General features: G+C 37.6%; 1 protein-coding gene across 7 annotated transcripts in view; it reads left to right on the forward strand.

The window, feature by feature from the left end:
* Positions 1-21,132, forward strand: part of PIK3C2G (phosphatidylinositol-4-phosphate 3-kinase catalytic subunit type 2 gamma) — a 364,032-nt gene that overhangs the window by 218,256 nt on the left and 124,644 nt on the right. For all 7 annotated transcript variants that reach the window (XM_082849612.1, XM_082849613.1, XM_082849617.1 and 4 more), the window contains one exon: positions 395-564. In XM_082849612.1, coding sequence (XP_082705738.1) covers positions 395-564 — 170 coding nt within the window. The remainder of the gene's footprint in view (positions 1-394; positions 565-21,132) is intronic.

Genomic DNA, 21,132 nt, shown 5'->3' on the forward strand with positions numbered 1-21,132 from the left:
CAGATATTCAAAAGTTAATATTTTAAATTTCTATGGGAATAGGCAATACTGGACCATATTGTTCCTTCTTCTTTTATCTTGAAAAAAGCTATCCACTATTGTACCTTTGCGACATTAAAAAATAACACTAAGAATCCTCTTTAATAAACTGAAAATTAGCTTTAACTGAATGAAGGTTATTTTCTCCCATTTCAACAAAAACACTCATTAGGCTAAAGAACAGATTGCTTCATGTTCTTCTGTAGCATATCAAGAAACAACCATTTAATCATATCCAGTCAACTGAGATGTAGAATTGGTTCTTGATTAGAAAATTTTGCTTTTTATCGTACTTTTACCATTACCTCTGTGTTTGCTCATTTTTTGTGTGTGTTATTATTTTTCAACCGATTAGGCCTTGAGGAACTTTTTCTATTCCTGTGCTGGCTGGTGTGTGGTAACGTTCATCCTGGGAGTCTGTGACCGTCACAATGACAATATCATGCTGACAAAGTCAGGCCACATGTTTCATATTGACTTTGGAAAATTCCTGGGCCATGCACAAACATTTGGAGGGATAAAAAGGTCAGTGCTCAAATAATGTTTATTAATGTAATTAAGCAATCTCCCAGAGTGATATATAACATGTAATGGCGTAGAAGCCCAGCAGATGACTTGTTCCCCATCTCTCAAATTCCCCAAGATAATGTAAACATGATTATGTATCTAATAACATTGAAGGAAAGATTTTTTTCGATAGACTGTTAATGGAACAAATTAGGTTTCCTCAAGTTGTTAGTAGACTAAATTGGCCTTCTCCCACAGGATACTAATACTGCTCCAGTCTGAATTGTACGAAATATGATATGTTCATTTTCTTATAAACCTTGAATGGACAACGAGGCCTGAGTTTGTGGTCTCAATACATCTGGTATATTGCCCATAACAATCACCAGCCTGGTCTACATGTAAAATGAGCACACTTCCTGCACTAAATTAGGCTTGAATTATTCCAGAAATATTTAGTAAGCATCTACCATTCAAGACTCTGGGGATACAACAAAGCAGATACAAACCCTGATCTCTTTCTAGTAGGGATGACAGACATTAAAAAAGATAACACGAGGAAATGAGGAGTTTCATTTCTTACTAAGAAACTAAAGCAGAGAAATGGGATAGAAATTAACAGGGGCAGGGATGCTCTTTTAAAGAGGCCTCCTTAAAGAAATGAGAGATAGCTGTATAGTGAGTAATCACCTTGTGGAGATCCATGAGAAGAGTATTCCAGGAAGAGAGAACAGCAAAAATAACAGCCATTAGTATGGACTAAACAGGCATGTTCCAGTGACAGCAAGAAGGCCTGGGGGCTGGAGGTGCAATAAAGAGGGACGGGTAGTAAAGGGTTTGGTGGAGGCCAGATCAAGTAGGGCACTGAGGACATGGTGCAGAGGTTGGCTTTTACTTTACGTTCAGAAGCAAACCATTGATGGATTTCAGTGGATTTCAAAGCTCTTGGCTGCTGTCCTGTCAAGTAATGAGACCAGTTAGAAGGCTATTGCAATAGTTAAGGCAAGACCTTAATGGTAAAGAAGTGGCAAAAACTGACAGGTTCAGAATATATTTTGGAATCTGAACCACAGGACCTGCTAATTGATTGGCAGTGGCAGTCATTAATGAGCTGGGAAAGTGGGCCCGGTAAGTAGAAGAAGAAAGGAAAATATTCAAGGATGACTCCTGGATTTTTGTTCTTAGCAAACAATTATATCATTTACTGAAAAGGAAAAGACTGGTGGTTGAATAGGTTTTTGTTTTATTTGAGCTGGGGGCAAGGGAACCAGAAATCTAAGACTAAAAGTCCCTTGCTCCAAAAAAGCATACTTCATATTAAAGTAGAAATGGGATCAGACCATTCCAAAGACTAATCAGTCACTTTTAACTAAAAATAGCTTTTCAAAAGAGGAAATAAAAGTCTCCTACAATATAACAAGATGAATTTTCACCAGATGGTCATAATCTGGTATTAAAATGCCAATATAAACTACATAATAAGGTTTAATTCTTATAAACTGATAGCTTCTATTTTGTGGAGGCATACAAATGGAATTGTCTCACTCTTTATTATTTTCAGTTACATTGCCTTCTATAAGGAATAAGCTCAGGAAGAGTCACCACATATTCATTCATTCCTTACACATCTGTTGAGGATGGTCTGTGTGCCAAGCACTGTGATAAACCTTGGGGATACAAAGATGAATAATACACATTTACCACCTCAGTGGGGCTTACTCTTTCTTTAAAATACTGGGAAGACAGACACATAAATAATTACTCCAGAATGTGGTGAGGGCAGAGACAGAGGTATAGACAATTAGAACATCACAGAGGAGGGATACCTGGTATAAAGGACAAATGTTAATTAACATATATGAGCATATTGCATAATTTACTCATTTAACACTTTCCCTAAATCCACTCTTTCCTAGAAATTTAAAGATTAAATTAAAACTGTAACATTTTTATTTATTTTGCTGTATTGTCCACTGCGAATTCGGGTTAACCCCCTTATTCATTTATTCGACCAGCATCTGTGTTGACCATGGGGGTGGTTAAAAGATGCATAAAGATATTCCAGCTCTACAGAAAAAGTTTCAGTTGGGGAAACTTACAAAGTAAAGAACAAGTTACTGGGGCTTCCCTGGTGGCGCAGTGGTTGAGGGTCCGCCTGCCGATGCGGGGGACATGGGTTCGTGCCCCGGTCCGGAAACATCCCACATGCCGCGGAGCGGCTGGGCCCGTGAGCCATGGCCGCTGGGCCTGCGCGTCCGGAGCCTGTGCTCCGCAACGGGAGAGGCCGCAGCAGTGAGAGGCCCGCGTACCGTAAAAAAAAAAAAAAAAGAACAAGTTACTAAACAATATAGTAAGTGCTATAATAGAGATATGCACCAAGGTCTGTAGAAAAGATGGAGCCCAATTGTTTGTTTGTTGATGTTACAGCAGCTACTGCTACTTCTGAAGTGCAGCAATTTAACTCTATCTTATGCAACCGTTATGGAGGTCCTGAAAATGTGCCCAGCACAGAGCCTCACTTATAGTAGGTTCTTAATATTGTTTGCTGAATTAGTCAGCCAATAAACTATTCACAGGTCAGCCTTCAACCTTTCAATAATTATTAATTGGATGAAAGAAAATGAAGTTGGTCCTGTCTTCCCTTGAGATTATTGATTATTGAGCACCAGCTAAGGAGGCCAACTGCAGCGTTATTACCCATTTGGATTATTGTTTGCAGGATTCTGTCTCCACCAATGGCTATGTAGGACTCATTGGCAATGTCTCCTTGGATTTCTTTCTTGATACTGATACTTCTGCCCTGAGTTTCTTTAATGGTTAAACTGAACTATGTCTACTCCCTATTACTCACTATATATTTTGAATTATAGGCAGCATCTAATAATTTTCTTCAAAGTCTCTTTCAGTTGTTTCTGGGGTTCATTTGATTGTTGATTCATTAGGCAACTGATGTCTTCCATCCTAGGTCCGCCGGTTGTTCTTCTTTGTTGCTAGGTGGACAAAGGTCTCATAAATCAGGCCTCTGAACCCCCCTAGGAAAAATGAACATTCTTATTTGTACTACACTTATTACATATAAAACTTATCTCTAGAGAAAAGCCAGCTCCACCTAACTTCTTCTGTACACATACTAGATATATTAATAAACACTCCTTAATATACAAAGCCAGGTTTGTAAATCATGCCCTATGACTATCCTGATCTCCCATAACCTAGCAAGGCCATATAAATGCCCCAGTAATAAACAGCAATAAGCCAGGATCATACTCCTTAACATAAAATGCAGCACCCGCAGGGAGTAAAGAGCATATGTATCCCAGACACATGTGTTTCTCCTATTGTCTACTCCTTAAAAACATGGGGAAGGAAAGTATTTGTGTGACTTTTTATGGTTTAGAAAGTGTCACTAACATACATTAACTGATTTTACTTCATAATAAGTAAAATTGCTCAACCTCACATAAATACAGTTTCCAGTTGTGGATAAATTTGGGGTTGACAAAAAGAAATCACATACATAACATAAAATCCCTCTCTAATAAGATTTAACCCTTAGCCAAGGATACAGAACTTAAGAATGGAAATTAGCAGGCCAACAAAGCGAAAGCAAATGCAGTGTATCTGGGGAGAGATTTTCCCTTGGTTTCCTTAAGAGGAAGCAGCAATGAAGTGGTATTGTCCTTACAAGGAAGATCTTGAGAAATAAAGGGATTTCTTGCTGGGTCATTGCCCTTTTGTACTCATGCTTGCATCATCATTCCAGAACATCTTACACTAATCATCCGTGTGGTCCTGTTTAAGACATGTTTATAAACATTGGGCTGTCCTGATTTTTGAATTATGTGGAGTCTTCCCAGCAACACTCTCATTAGGAGTCTTTGCTCAGGTTTCCCTGAACCACTGCTCTTAATTCAGTTTTCCAGAAATCTGGAAAGCCCATCTTCATGCTTAGACCAAATCTGAAGCTCTAACTTTCTAACTTTGAAGAAAGAAAAAAAAATTACATCTCAGTTATGAATTTGAAGGATTTCACATCTTGTATAGAAACAAGAAGTTCTTCCTTATTGGTTTTAATTATGAGATTAGATGAAGAGGATTTACACCAGCAGATTAAATCACAGGACAGTTCAGCCCCAGCATTACTTAATGATTCTGGGGAAAAAAATGGCTAATCCCTACAATGAAAACAATGAGAAATTTCACCAACTTTCTGAAACCAGTTGGTTTTTCTTTTGAAGTATTGCCTAATTATTATCTTCACTTCTTTATTTTCTCTTACAGAGATTCAAATTAAAGTGGTTAACAAATTATACATCCACAATTTTTCACTCAAAGTTCCCCTGTAACAATGATTTCCATATAGTAATTTTTTCATTGCATAAAAGATATTATTGTAATAAACTCTAAATTTCCACTCAGTAATTTCTTGACGGTGACTTTCTTTTACAGAGGAGGAGAAATTAAGGAAGGCCTTTATTGGTGATGTTTATTGTTCTCCTAACTCATTGTTTCATACTTTTGTTTTTTCAGACTATATTTCCAGTCTGTATAGTCTTTCACTTTGTAATGCCAGACTTGCATGAAGTCTTTCTTGCAGCCTTATTTCTAGATAATTTTAGAGGCTGTATGAGCAGTAGTTAAAGGCAGGTACCCTGGAGATAGACTATGCTTTTTTCTTTTAATCCCTTACTATCATTTTTGAAGATTAAATTAATTGATATACATAAAATGCTTGGAAGAGTTCCTAGCACTGAGTAAAGGCTCTATAAATGTTTGTTGGAATTAATTATAATGTAAGTATTCCAAATGAAGTGACAAGAAATGAGATTGCATCTTTAGGTAATTATTGTTTCTTTTTGTTCAAAGTTATCTAAATATCTTATTTTGGTACTTTTTAAAGTACTTTTTTCATACTTTTTAAAGTACTTTTTTGGTACTTTTTAAATTTATAAATTGAACTTCTCTGACTTTGAAGTTTGTTGACTGATAGATTAGATTGCACTATTAGGTTTATTTGGATCGTAATGTTTTTCACCAAGTCACGTTTGACTTCTGATGTAATTTTAGACATGAGCAGAGGTGTGCTGGAGCTGGCTTACACTGGCTTGGGAGAGCCTGTGATGTGTATTCTTTCTCAACTCCACACTCAATGACATTCCACTGATGGCCTGAAATCAGCCATGGTGGGAGAATATACACCATGGAAATTGGCAAATGTCACAAATCAGAGCTTTTTTTTTTCCTAAAAGAAGTAAGTGAGCTGGTTATTAAATATTTACCACCACACTCTAGGACATAAATCCATTTAAAACAGATGAAAAATCATTCCAGAATTCTGTCAAACTCTGTCCTTTTCCTATTAAAATATATACACCTGGGTGATCAAAATATTATATATCTAAAAAAATATATATTATATATCTGTCTTTTTAACAACATGATTTATACCTGATTTTCAAGTTTTACCCCAACAGATCAACAATCACCTAATATAATTGATCTCAGAATTTTCATCTCAATATTAGTCATAAAAATTATCTGTATCTATAATCGTTTTGACACTGTCTTCCATATTTAATTACCACTAATTTAAAAATGTTTAATGTTTAAGCTCTAATTTGAGTATTATATTATTTATATTCTAAATATCCTCAATTTAACCATCTTTGGGAAAAAACTCCCTTAGCAGATTAAAAGATTAAGTTTTGTCTTACTCCAGTCATTCTGGTTTAGTACAATATTCATAGTAATCCAAATGCCATATAGGTATTAATGATCTCCCACATGCTTTAATTACTACCTTAGTGTTCTTTGAAATTAGATGTTTCACTGGTCTGTTTTCACAAGACTGTTTATTAAGAAACGCTCTGGTTCCTTTAACTCAAAGCAGGTTTCAATTTCATCTGAACTTAAAGAAGAAAAACACACTATCTAATACCTTTCCAGCTGTGAGTACCATAAGAACATCTTTGTATCATAAGCGCCTAGCTAGTGCCTGACATTTAGCAGAGGCTCAATTTTGGTTAATTGAAGGATCACTACAAAAATGCCATACAATTTACTTTTCTTGACCTGAGAAGCAGCAGTTTTTCTGAAGATAAAATTATTAAGAATTTGCCATATTCTGTTATTCTAACTGGAAATTTACCAAGGGATTGTTTTACCTGATGGTCACTTTACATGTGGGAGTCTGGTGGATGAGACTCAAAATTTGATGCATACTACCTCATAACCATTTAGGATGGCTAGTATCAAAAAACAGAAAATAAGTTTTGACAAGGATGTGGAGAAATTGGAACCCCTGTGCAATGTCAGTGGGAATATAAAATAGTACAGCTACTGTGGAAAACAGTATGGCTGTTACTCAAAAAATTAAAAATGGAATTACCATATGATCCAGCAATTCTGCTTCTGGGAATATACCCAAAGGAATTGAAAGCAGAGTATCAAAGAGATATTTGTACAACCATGTTTATAACAGCATTATTCACAATAACTAAAATGTGGAAGCAGTCCAAATGTTCATCAATGGATGAATGGATAAGCAGAATATGGAGTATACATACCATAGACTATTATTCATTCTTAAAAGGAATAATTCTGACACATGCCACAGCATGGTTGAATTCTAAGGACATTACACAAAATAAGGCAGCCTCAGAAAGACAAGTGACTGTATGATTCCGCTTACATGATGTACTTAGAGTAGTCCAAATCATAGCTACAGAGATACAGAAACTAAGGTGGCGGTGACCAGGAGCCTTGGGGAGGGGGGAATGGGGAGTTATTGTTTAATGGGTATAGAATTCCAGTGTTAAGAGATGAAAAGAATTGTGGAGGTGAATGGTGGTGATGGTTGCACAACATTATGAATATATTTAATACCACAGAACTGTACACTTAACAATGGTTTAAGATGGTACGTTTTATGTTTTATGTATTTTACCACAGCGAAATAACTGAAAAAAAAATTTGGTACACTGTAATTTTCACAAAGGCCTTCTCCAGTCACAAAGTCAATCTCAGGCAAACTACTCCTAGCATTTGAATAGGGCTTTGGATTTTCCAAAGCACTCTCACTATTTCAAGAAATGAAGTTTATTTTGTCATTCCCATCTTCTTGCTGTTGTTTTTCCCTCTTCTACTTCAATTTATCATTCCATTATGCTTTATCACCTGCTTTCTTTTGAGTAACTTCCTTTATATTTACCTCCCTCCCATTATAAGTAAAAAAAAACAGTTTCTCTAATTAAAAACCCTAACCACCCAACCATGAGTTTTCTTCAAAAAGAGACTTGCAGATTTTCAGATGAAAAAAGTGAAGGGTGCTTGAGAAAGGAAGAAAAGTTTGTGACACAAAGGGAACAAAGAGAGGGAAAGAGGGAAGGGGAGAGAGAAAGCAATTTAAATAGTGTAAGGATTTTGCTTTCCTGCACCCAATGAGAACAAAGCATGCTTAAGATGGCAGACATGAGTGCTGACTCCTTAGCTGGTCTAAGGTACAATGTGCCTGTCAATATAAGCGTCTCATAGCCCTGAGTCTGAGTCTAGTTTTTGAAGAAAGACTACAGATATCTCCTAAACATGAACCTAGTATTAGAACTTCTTCTGGTACCCAAATGAAGAAACAGTACCTGCTTCTGTGCTGGGGGAGACACTCCTGATATTAAACTTAGTAAGAGATAAAAGGTCCATTTCAAGCTTTATACATAAATATTGATCATGCATATGGTAACTTTAAGAGTGATTTAAATGTTTTCAGAGTTAACTTGGGCTATTCTTGATTTACACCTTCAACCTGATTTTAAAACCTTATCGTATTTAAAATGCAATACTACCATTCATTGTCACCCAAGCATTATAGCATTAATAATCTTTTCCCTATATCCAGACTAATTTCTGTTCCAAGCATACACTGGAATTCCATGCAAAGCATAACTGTACACTTTCCCTTGAACTCAAGCTCAAGGAGGGGGAAACATGGGAATTTGGAGGAGCTGACCATTCTGTTGCCATTCTCATAAAATCCTGATCTACTCTAAACTCACACCCAAAATATCAGACTTAGGAAAGTAGGCCTTGTGAAGAGGTAGTTGTTTTAACTACCCTCTTCAAATAAGAGAGACAGTGTACCTGAGCCTGGGAGGAACTCCAGAGTCAGTATCTAAAGTTATTAAGCAGTGAAAGATCAGGGACCTCCCAGAGTCTAACTTAGGACCCACAGTGTATTTATAAAAGAGACTAGACCAGGGAAAAAACATGTTTTACACTTAAGAGATTATTGGTGAGGGTCTCCTTAGTTAATAACTGCTGAGAGCTTGGAGCTCTCACAGGGTGTTAAGTGTTATTTTTGTAATAGTACATGCACCCTTATGTTCTTATTATATTGCACATATGAGGTTTCTTGTGTTGTCTAATTATACAAGGTTCTATCCTATCCAATGGAGATTCCAAAAGTGCCTTCTCAATTAACTCATGGATATGAGACAAGAGACTTGTGTTCTTTCCGTTGGACAGCAAAATGTGCTCTCTGAAATGCAGGTCATTTGTGATATCAGGAAAAGTGTAGGCTTAAACATTGCCCAGTGTACTCTGTAGTCATTTATTTGTATGCTAATATCACCATTCACTATGATGGGAGTCTGCAGCTTTTAGAAATCTTTAAAACAATATATTTTAATGTTACTATGATATTTCTCGGGGACAAAACATTTTTAATTCATGAAATTAATAACAATTTCAATAATAAGCGTAAAATGTGCCTCATTACTGAGTCCCACATTTCAGTTCAGGGTACAAATACATATTCAGCCCTCGAGACTTTCAATGTCGATTTGTATGTGTCCATTTACAGGCTTTATCCGTTGCTCGAGTAAATATTAGATGAACTATCCTATAAAAGGAAGAAATAAGTATGTTCACAGAGCACAGAAGACAGATTCTATCATGCATCCTTGCTTGAGTTCTCTGTCTTTCCAGTCCTCTCTCCATATCCCCTGCCTACATCACCAATACTGAAACACATAGCTTTTCTCAGATTGTGGTGAAATATCACCGGGAGTGGCAGAAAGCAGTGCTCCTTAGTGTGGTGCTGTGTCATCCAGTATATGGGATCAGATTCTAAAAGGAAAAGTCAAAATTACCCTTTAAAGCCTTATCAATACTTGATATACATTAGCTTAATTAATCCTCACAGTAACTCTTTGCAGTAGCTACTGTTATTTTCTCTAATTTACGAATCACAAACTAAGACAGAAGTCTACATTGTTATAGTCCACTTTGGGAAGGTGCCATGTAGGAATCTGGTAATTCCATTTCTCAGTAATTCCAACACACTGTTTCCTCTTCAGCATTGGGAAAGATGGCTGTTTCTTTAGTTAGTACCAGATGACATAGTTATCCGCATTTATGGCCATGATATATATTAAATTCATGTCTTTAACAACTATAATCAAATGTGTTGCAAGATGGTTGCATGATGGGAGGCATTCAAACATTAAAACCAGGTGTTATGATAGCAGGGCCACTCTCCTATCTATGGGCAATATGCTCTTTTATGACTGAAGAATCAGGCACAATTGCTCACTCTCTTTTAATTTTTTTCTTACATTAAAAAAATACATCTAATAGGAATCATTAATCTAATAGAAGTTAAATGCTCATGGGATGTGACTCCAGTTTTCAGCTCGCCAGGGACTGTTTTGTTGAACTCAGTATGGCCAAAGACCACCCTGAACTGTTGGGATGAAGCCCAGTGGTACTATTTAGACTGCATAATTCACATATAAGGAAGTTGCTTCTGTGAATAATTATGTCCTCAAATAGCTTATGTGCTCGATACTTTAAAATCAAACATCAATTCATTTTTCAAGTAAGTACATATTTGTTTAAGGAATAGTTCAATAAATGAAATAATGCTCATTTTAAGGATATAGCACTTCTGCTATTTCAGAGCTCATCCATTACAGTTAGCATGCTTGGTCCATTACCTTAATAATGTATTTCAGAATAGGGCAGTCTCCACTGTGAGGGCTAGTGGCACTGAGCAGCCTAGCACTGCAAGAAAGCATTGACACAACAGGGCAGATGTTGTCCTCAGTTTCAAATGGGCCATCCTCATCCCACAATACTTATCCTCACAGGGTAAACCTCAGATCTCTCCAACCCATTATTTACTACTACTTATTTTATTTTTTATTTTTTTAACATCTTTATTGGGGTATAATTGCTTTACAATGCTGTGTTAGTTTCTGCTTTATAACAAAGTGAATCAGTTATACATATACATATGTTCCCATATCTCTTCCCTCTTGTGTCTCCCTCCCTCCCACCCTCCCTACTACTACTTATTTTAGACAGACAACCACACCTCCTACTTTTTTGGGGAAAAATAAAAAGAAATAGAACAGAGCCTGCTTTTGTACTCAGTACAAAACTCACAAACTTACATCTGCATATAAACTTCTTTCTTGTGATAATAGAAGATTAGTCTTTCATTTCTAAAGCCAATACCTCCATCTGTGCTTTGGAACCATTTCCCTCCCATCTTCTTACATACATTATGCTATCAATAATTCATTTTTCCTTGTGTTCCTCTCCCATTTATTTATTTATTTATTAGCCACACTGTGCGGCTTGTGGGATCTTAGTTCTCCGACCAGGGATTGAACCTGGGCCACAGCAGTGAAAGCTCCAAGTCCTAACCACTGGACCACCAGGGAATTCCCTCATCTCTCTTTTAAATAATCCTGTGAAATATGCTTATCGCTCCACAGTTTAACCTTGCCCCCAAAAATTAGTTTCTATGCCATTTTGCTCACCTTCCCAAATTTCCTGAAGGAGGTTCTAAACTCCTGGTCTCCTTTTCTTACCTCCTATTCCATAACCACTTCAATCTGACTTTATTCTTCATTACTTGATAAAATCAATGATGACCATAATGCTAAACCCAACAATATTTATTCCTCATTTTACCTAATTTAGCAGCAGATTTCAACAGTGTTGACTATTTCTTCTTCAAAATACCCTCTTTGCTTGCCTTCTATGATGCATTATCACCCTCTAGTTTTTCTCCCCTACTCAGTGTTCAATGCAGGATGATTCCCTTCTGCCAAGCCACTAGATGTCAGATTCCTGAAGATTTATCTTAGTCCTTTTCTCTTCTCACTGTACTGTCTCCAGCAAACTGGTATCAGTCACATCCAAGGCTTCTATCAATATTTATTTCCAGATGTCTTATACAAACTTTAATTAAACATTTTATTTTGAGATAATTGTAGATTCACATGCAGTTTTAAGATGTAATACAAAGAGATCCCATGTGCCCTTTACCAGTTCCCCCCAATGGTAACATCTTATAAAATTACAGTACAATATCATGACCAGCTTATTAATATTGATACCATCCAGATACAGAACAGCTTCATCACCCCCAGGATGCTTCATGTTACCCCACTTCCCTCTCACCCCCCGATCCCCCTCTATCCTTAACCCCTGGCAACTACTAATTTGTTCTCCATTTCAATAATTTTGTCATTTCATATATTCATTAATGCAAACACATACTTACTTGTCCTAAAATGAAATTATATACCATTTAGAAAGGAATAAATGCATAGCCTTTGGGATTAAAAAAAAAAGGAGAAGAATTCTTAAAAGAAAAAAATTTTTATCCTGATCCCTTGGTATAACGACATCAGTTGAGAGAGAGAGAAATAGAAAAGATATCCAGAAGTGGGAAACTATACAGGTAAAAGGTACAGAAGCATGAATAGTTAGGACTTAGGCAGGTAATAGTAAGACCACTTATCTAGAAACAAAAAAAAAAAAGTAGGATAGTCACAACAAGAAATTTCTCGTTTATTTGCACAGCTATAAATGAGAGATTTTCAACATTTTATTCAGAATGCAACATAGTATAGATTCTAAGAGACCAAATCGTTTCCAATCTTCCCTCTTGCCACAGCCAATTTATATCTCAGGTTTATAAGTCCTACTTAAACTTCAGACACAGGCTCCAGTACCCTAATTCTGTAACCTAGGATTAGGTTCGCATTTGAGTAGATTGATAAATCACGTACCAGCTGCAGCTCTTACAGCCTCTAGGGATGGGATAGGATTCTGTTTCACACGTGAGGCTTCTTTCCATTTCTAGAAAAGTTTTAGTCTAATTCTGAGTTATTTTTTAAAATTGCTCAGAAGTGAGCCATGCAAATCATACAGAAAAGATGCAGCATTTTAAACTATGGTAATAATTGAAACACAGCTAAACTTGGGTTCTTCAGTATTATTATTAGTTTATATTTTCTCTAACGGATATGTTTCCTTTGTGTATTTGACTCTCTGCTATAATGTTTCTTCATCTGATTTATAATGGTGGTTACCGTGGAAGAAGGAAATGTGTTATCACATGAACTTAAGCATAACTACAAAAACTTTCCGAGAGAAATCACTTTGATCAAACATACTTTTCTCTATTGAAAAGAAAAGCATATCTATTAAGTTAGAAAATTTCAGGAAGTTGTAAAATTTAGTGCTCTTTCAAAATTATTTCAAAAGTTTCATTCAACGTAGCAAATATACAACAGTATAGAGAGTAAGAAAAAAGAATTGGAAAACTTTTATATACAAAATAAAGATTTTATTCTGATTATGGAAGTCTAGGATATTGCTAAAACTCACTAAAATGTTAGCAGTAGTGATGACTCTGTGGGTGAGTGATATGTAAAAAATGCTACCAAATTCAAAGGTCCACTTAAGGGCTTATGCAACCAAAGAGGTTACATGGAAGAGCTGGGAGTAAATTAAACTTTGAAGGAAAGATGGGATTCTACAGATGGCATTTTTGAAGAGAAAAGGAGATTTAGCTTCGACTAGGTTCAGCTCTAGAACATTTTTATTAGTTTGGGGACTAGTTAGAGTATTTAAAATTTATTGAGTGTTTACTATGTGCCAGGCTATGTTCTAAGTACTTTTACATGCTTTAACTCATCTAATCCTCTCAGCAATCCCAGTAGTCAAGTGCTCTTATCCCCATTTTACAGAGGAAGAGATTGAGGCACACAGAGGATAAGTAACTTGCTGAGGGTTGCAGAACTACTAAGTGGTAGAACATGATTTGAAGCCTGGCTGGCAGGCCTGCAGTCTGTGCCCTCTGCATAGAACCTCATATAGCCATTCACAAGTGTATAGTCCTCTCTGTGTCAGGCCTTTGTGTATATGTTCTTAGTTAATCCTCACAGCAATTTGAAGAGCTAGGTTAGGTATTGCTTGTCCATTTCAGAGATGAGGAAACTGAGATCCAGCAGGTCCAGGATTAGAACCCATGCTGTATCTCATGTTTTCAACATCTGTGCTCCCAGCTTGGCCAAAGTAAAGGGCTGTAAAGTAAATTCATAGCATACAGGCTAGATAAGTCAATGTAGGCCAAATATAAAAGGATTTTGAGCAAAAATTTTAAAATTTGGACTTGATTCTTAAGAAATTCCTCAGTGTCTAGGTGCTCAGTAAATTTTCTTGAATGAATGAATGAATGAATGAATATAAAGCTAAGTGGGGAAATTATTACATCAGCTTCTCCTCCAGACATTTAGTGGTAGCATGGATCACACAATAAAATTTAAAAACCACAGCCAGACAGAAGTAGCTTACTTATTTTCATCAAAATACTTTGCCTGCAATTAGATTCCACTGCCCCAGATGAGCTACAAAATACCTGAGTTGTGGCTTTCTGATTTGAATATACACACTTCTGAAAGGTCTGGTTAACTAAGTTCAATTAGTGAGATTTCCAGCTCTACTGAAACAGGAGGAAAGGGGGCAGGACACAACCTTTGAAAGAATGACATAGCCCAAGGACATCACATAAACTGATTAGAACCAAATGGGTCCAAGATGGCAGAGAAGTAGATTTCTACTAGACCTTGAACCTCAGTATACGCTCATTGTAACACATCAGCAAGCTAAATGACACACCCACAGGAGCCATGACAGTTCCAAGATTGACCATAAGGATCAAAAAGTGAGCGGTGGCCCAATTCCTGGAAATCCCCGCCCATTCCTGAAATAGCTGGAATACTCCTCCCACTCATTAGCCTATGAAATTACCCACCCCTGTAAAAACTAACAACCCCATACCCTGGTGCCACTCTCACTTTCTGAGATGGCCCACGCTCTGTCTGTGGAGTGTGTTTCTCTCTAAATAAATCCACTTCTTACCTATCACTTGTCTCTCACTGAATTTTTTCTGTGATGAGACATCAAGAACCTGAACTTCCTTAAGTACTGAAACCAGCTGTGTGATCTCAGTTGCAAGACACTGGGTTTTGGCCGGGTTCGAGTCCCGGTTGCATGGGTTCAAGTTCCAATCAGGGTTTTGGCCAGGTTCAAGTTCCGGCCTCGGGGGTTCAAGTCCCAATCTGGGTTTAGGCTGAGTTCGAGTCCCAGCAAGTGGGTTCAAGACCCAATCTGAGGTGCAGTTTCACTACTATGTTTTTATTAAAATAGCTAAGCATAGCAACAGTAAAGAAGACAATTATCCTTGTAGTTCCCTGGTGGCCTAAGTTAGGACTCCAGGCTTTCACTGCTGAGGCCCAGGTTCAATCCCTGGTCAGGACACTGAGATCCTGCAAGCCCCACGGCATGACAAAAAACAAACAAACAAACAACTATATACATATATACACATATATACATAAAATTAACCAAAAAAATTCAGAGGCTTCCTCAATAATCCTTGACTTTTCTCAGTTACTGCTTGAACTGAACTTAGTTATATCTAGGCTGCTAGGCTCAAATTTTAAAATGTCTTCAATTCATTCAAAAATCTTTATGGACTTCCGGCCTCTGCCGCCGCCGCCGCAAGCTGAGGGCCGAGAGAGTTGGGTGGCGGGCGCGACGGTCCCCGCGCAGCCGTGGACTGGCTCATGGGGATCGAGAAGGGCTGGCACTTTTCACCCAGTAGCGTGGTCCTCCATCTGATCTGTGCCCAGCTCTGGAGCAGTGTTGAAATTAGCTGGAAACCCCTGCTGCTCCCCTTCCTCTTGCATCTTCTGAGTTACATCATGTCTGGTGCTCCCATCATGCAGGGTTGGCTCTCCAGGGTTTCCGGTCAACCGGGCTGGTGAGCCTGAGAACTGGCATTTCCGACAGGCTCCCAGGTGATGCTGGACCAGGAGCAGGTGGGGAAGCAGCCATGTAACTGTGTGGAGGCCTCATGGGCATGGAAGCATGTGAGCTGCACGCCCCTCGCGGAGTGTCTGCCGCCTACACAGCACTGTCGATGCTGGGGCAGGACGGGTCTTTTTGTGGGACCTCCACCCACAAGACACCGGGAGCACCCCTCACTGGGAAAACTTCAGACATTCTTACACATGCTTTTTCAGAGAATAGAGGAGGAAATACTACCTAACTAATTCAGTGAGGCTAAAATAAGACAAGAACCTAACAAGAAAAGGACAATTGCAGAGCACTGTCCTCTGTGAACACAGATGTAAAACTCCCTAAGAAACTATTAGCAAAATGAATCCGGCAATATATAAAAAGAATAACAGGTCATAACCCAGAGAGGGTTTTTTCCCAGCAATCTAAGCTTACCTGACCTTTGAAAATCAGTCAGTATAATCCACCACATTAACAGAATAAAGGAGAAAAAAAAATCTCAATTAGATGTAGAAACAGTGCATGGCAAAATATTCACATAAACAATCAGCAAACCAGGAATAGAAGGGAATGTTCTCAAGTGGTAAAGGGCACCCGGAAAAAATCTAGAGCTCATATCAAATGTTCAGTTGAAAGACTAGACTGAACATCTTGCCCTGCGATCAGGAACAAGGCAAGGATGCTCTCTCTCACTACTTCTGTTCAGCACTGTGCTGATGGTCTTAGCTGTGCCATGAGGCAAAAAAAAAAAAAAAAAAGAGAAAGAGAGAAGAAGAAAAAGAAATAAAAGGTATAAATGTTGGAAAGGAAGAGGTAGTTTGTTTGGGAAATAACAGGGTCATATATACTTATAAAATTATAGGAAACTGCAAAAAGTCCAAGAAGAAGATATAAAAATTGGAAATATTTATGCACCCAACATAGGAGCACCTCAATACATAAGGCAAATACTAACAGCCATAAAAGGGGAAGTCTACAATAACACAATCATAGTAGGGAACTTTAACACCCTACTTTCACCAATGGACAGATCATCCAAAATGAAAATAAATAAGGAAACACAGCTTTAAATGATACATTAAACAAGATGGACTTAATTGATATTTATAGGACCTTCCATCCAAAAACAAGAGAATACACATTTTACTCAAGTGCTCATGGAATATTCTCCAGGATAGATCATATCTTGGGTCACAAATCAGGCCTTGGTAAATTTAAGAAAATTGAAATTGTATCAAGTATCTTTGCCAAACACAACCCTATGAGACTAGATGTCAATTACAGGAAAAAATCTGTAAAAAATACAAACACCTGGAGGCTAAACAATACACTACTTAATGACGAAGTGATCACTGAAGAAATCAAAGAGGAAATTTTAAAAACCTAAAAACAAATGACAATGGAGACCCGACAACCCAAAATCTATGGGATGCAGCAAAAACAGTTCTAAGAGGGAAGTGTATAGCAATACAATCCTACCTTAAGAAACAGGAAACATCTCGAATAAACAAGCTAACCTTGCACCTAAAGCAATTAGAGAAAGAAGAACAAAAAAACTGCAAAGTTAGCAGAAGGAAAGAAATCATAAAAATCAGATCAGAAATAAATGAAAAAGAAATGAAGGAAATGATAGCAAAGATCAGTAAAACTAAAAGCTGGTTCTTTGAGAAGATAAACAAAATTGATAAACCATTAGCCAGACTCATCAAGAAAAAAAGAAGACTCAAATCAATAGAATTAGAAATGAAAAAGGGGAAGTAACAACTGACACTGCAGAAATACAAAAGATTATGAGAGATTACTACAAGCAACTTTATGCCAATAAAATGGACAACCTGGAAGAAATGGATAAATTCTTAGAAATGCACAACCTGCCAAGACTGAATCAGGAAGAAATAGAAAATATGAACAGACCAATCACAAGCATTGAAATTGAAACTGTGATTAAAAATCTTCCAACAAACAAAAGCCCAGGACCAGATGGCTTCACAGGCAAATTCTATCAAACATTTAGAGAAGAGCTAACACCTATCCTTCTCAAACTCTTCCAAAATATAGCAGAGGGAGGAATACTCCCAAACTCATTCTACAAAGCCACCATCACCCTGATACAAAAACCAGACAAGGATGTCACAGAGAAAACTACAGGCCAGTATCACTGATGAATATAGATGCAAAAATCCTCAACAAAATACTAGCAAACAGAATCCAACAGCACATAAAGAGGATCACACACCATGATCAGGTGGGGTTTATTCCAGGAATGCAAGGATTCTTCAATATAAGCAAATCAATCAATTTGATACACCATATTAATAATTGAAGGAGAAAAACCATATGGTCATCTCAATAGATGCAGAGAAAGCTTTCGACAAAATTCAACACCCATTTATGATAAAAACCCTCCAGAAAGTAGGCATAGAGGGAACTTACTTCAACATAATAAAGGTCATATATGACAAACCCACAGCCACCATCATCCTCAATGGTGAAAAACTGAAAGCATTTCCACTAAGATCAGGAACAAGACAAGGTTGCCCACTCTCACCAGTCTTATTCAACATAGTTTAGGAAGTTTTAGCCACAGCAATCAGAGAAAAAAAGGAAATAAAAGGAATCCAAATTGGAAAAGAAGAAGTAAAGGTGTCACTGTTTGCAGACCACATGATACTATACATAGAGAATGCTAAAGATGCTACCAGAAAACTACTAGAGCTAATCAATGAATTTGGTAAAGTAGCAGGATACAAAATTAATGCACAGAAATCTCTGGCATTCCTATACACTAATGATGAAAAATCTGAAAGTGAAATCAAGAAAACACTCCCATTTACCATTGCAACAAAAAGAATAAAATATCTAGGAATAAACCTACCTAAGGAGACAAAAAATCTGTATGCAGAAAATTATAAGACACTACTGAAAGAAATTAAAGATGATACAAATAGATGGAGAGATATACCATGTTCTTGGATTGAAAGAATCAACATTGTGAAAATGACTCTACTACCCAAAGCAATCTACAGATTCAATGCAATCCCTATCAAACTACCACTGGCATTTTTCACAGAACTAGAACAAAAAATTTCACAATTTGTATGGAAACACAAAAGACCCTGAATAGCCAAAGCAATCTTGAGAACGAAAAATGGAGCTGGAGGAATCAGGCTCCCTGACTTCAGACTATACTACAGAGCTACAGTAATCAAGGCAGTATGGTACTGGCACAAAAACAGAAATATAGATCAATGGAACAGGATACAAAGCCCAGAGATAAAGCCATGCACATATGGTCACCTTGTCTTTGATAAAGGAGGCAGGAATATACAGTGGAGAAAGGACAGCCTCTTCAATAAGTGGTGTTGGGAAAACTGGGCAGGTACATGTAAAAGTATGAGATTAGAACACTGCCTAACACCATACACAAAAATAAGCTCAAAATGGATTAAAGACCTAAAGGTAAGGCCAGAAACTATCAAACTCTTAGAGGAAAACATAGGCAGAACACTCTATAACATAAATCACAGGAAGATCCTTTTTGACCCACCTCCTAGAGAAATGGAAATAAAAACAAAAATAAACCTAATGAAATTTCAAAGCTTTTGCACAGCAAAAGAAACCATAAACAAGACCAAAAGACAACCCTCAGAATGGGAGAAAATATTTGCAAATGAAGCAACTGACAAAGGATTAATCTCCAAAATTTACAAGCAGCTCATGCAGCTCAATAACAAAAAAACAAACAGACCAATCCAAAAATGGGCAGAAGACCTAGACATTTCTCCAAAGAAGATATACAAACTGCCAACAAACACATGAAAGAATGCTCAACATCATTAATCATTAGAGAAATGCAAATCAAAACTGCAATGAGATATCATCTCACACCAGTCAGAATGGCCATCATCAAAAAATCTAGAAACAATAAATGCTGGAGAGGGTGTGGAGAAAAGGGAACACTCTTGCACTGCTGGTGGGAATGTTAGTTGGTACAGCCACTATGGAGAACAGTATGGAGGTTCCTTAAAAAACTATAAACAGAACTACCATATGACCCAGCAATCCCACTGCTGGGCATATACCCTGAGAAAACCATAATTCAAAAAGAGTCATGTACCAAAAGTTCATTGCAGCTCTATTTACAATAGCCAGAAGATGGAAACAACCTAAGTGTCCATCATCGCATGAATGGATAAAGAAGATGTGGCACATATATACAATGGAATATTATTCAGCCATAAAAAGAAACGAAATTGAGTTATTTGTAGTGAGGTGGATAGACCTAGAGTCTGTCATACAGAGTGAAGTAAGTCAGAAAGAGAAAAACAAATACCGTATGCTAACACATATATATGGAATCTAAGAAAAAAGAGAAAAGGTCATGAAGAACCTAGGGGCAAGACGGGAATAAAGACGCAGACCTACTAGAGAATGGACTTAAGGATATGGGGGAGGAGGGTAAGCTGTGACAAAGTGAGAGAGTGGCATGGACATATATACACTACCAAACGTAAAATAGATAGCTAGTGGGAAGCAGCCGCACAGCACAGGGAGATCAACTCGGTGCTTTGTGACCACCTAGAGGGGTGGGATAGGGAGGGTGGGAGGGAGGGAGACGCAAGAAGGAAGAGAAGAGATATGGCAACATATGTATATGTATAACTGATTCACTTTTTTATAAAGCAAAAACTAACACACCATTGTAAAGCAATTATACTCCAATAAAGATGTAAAAAAAAAAATCTTTGTTTTTAACAACGTTTTACTCAAAATGTATTCGCATTTCAAATGCTTCTAGATCAGGGGTCCCCACCCCCAGGCTACAGACCGGTACTAGTCGGTGGCTGTTAGGAACCGGGCTGCACAGCAGGAGGTGAGCGACGGGGGAGCGAGCAAAGCTTCATCTGTATTTTGCTCTCATTACCGCCTGAGCTCTGCCTCCTGTCAGATCAGAGATGGCATTAGTTTCTCATAGGAGGGCAAACCCTACTGTGAACTGTGCATGCGAGGGATCTAGGTTGCTTCTTATGAGAATTAATGCCTGATGATCTGAGGTGGAGCTGAGGCAGTGATGCTAGCGCTGGGGAGTGGCTGCAAATACAGATTATCATTAGCAGACAGGTTTGCCTGCACAGAGACCATAATCAATCAATTGCTTGCAGACTCATATCAAAACCCTATCAGTGAGTGTCAAGTGAAAGCAAACTCAGGGCTCCCACTGATTCTGCATTATGGTGAGTTGTATAATTATTTCGTTATATATTACAATGTAATAATAATAGAAATAAAGTGCACAATAAATGTAATGCACTTGAATCATCCCAAAACCATCCCCTCCCACCACCACCACACCCCCCGACCCCGGTCCGTGGAAAAATTCTCTTCCATGAAACTGGTCCCTGGTGCCAAAAAGGTTGGGGACTGCTG

The sequence above is a fragment of the Leucopleurus acutus genome, assembly GCF_964270905.1.
Source record: "Leucopleurus acutus genome assembly, chromosome: 11".
NCBI lineage: Eukaryota > Metazoa > Chordata > Mammalia > Artiodactyla > Delphinidae > Leucopleurus > Leucopleurus acutus.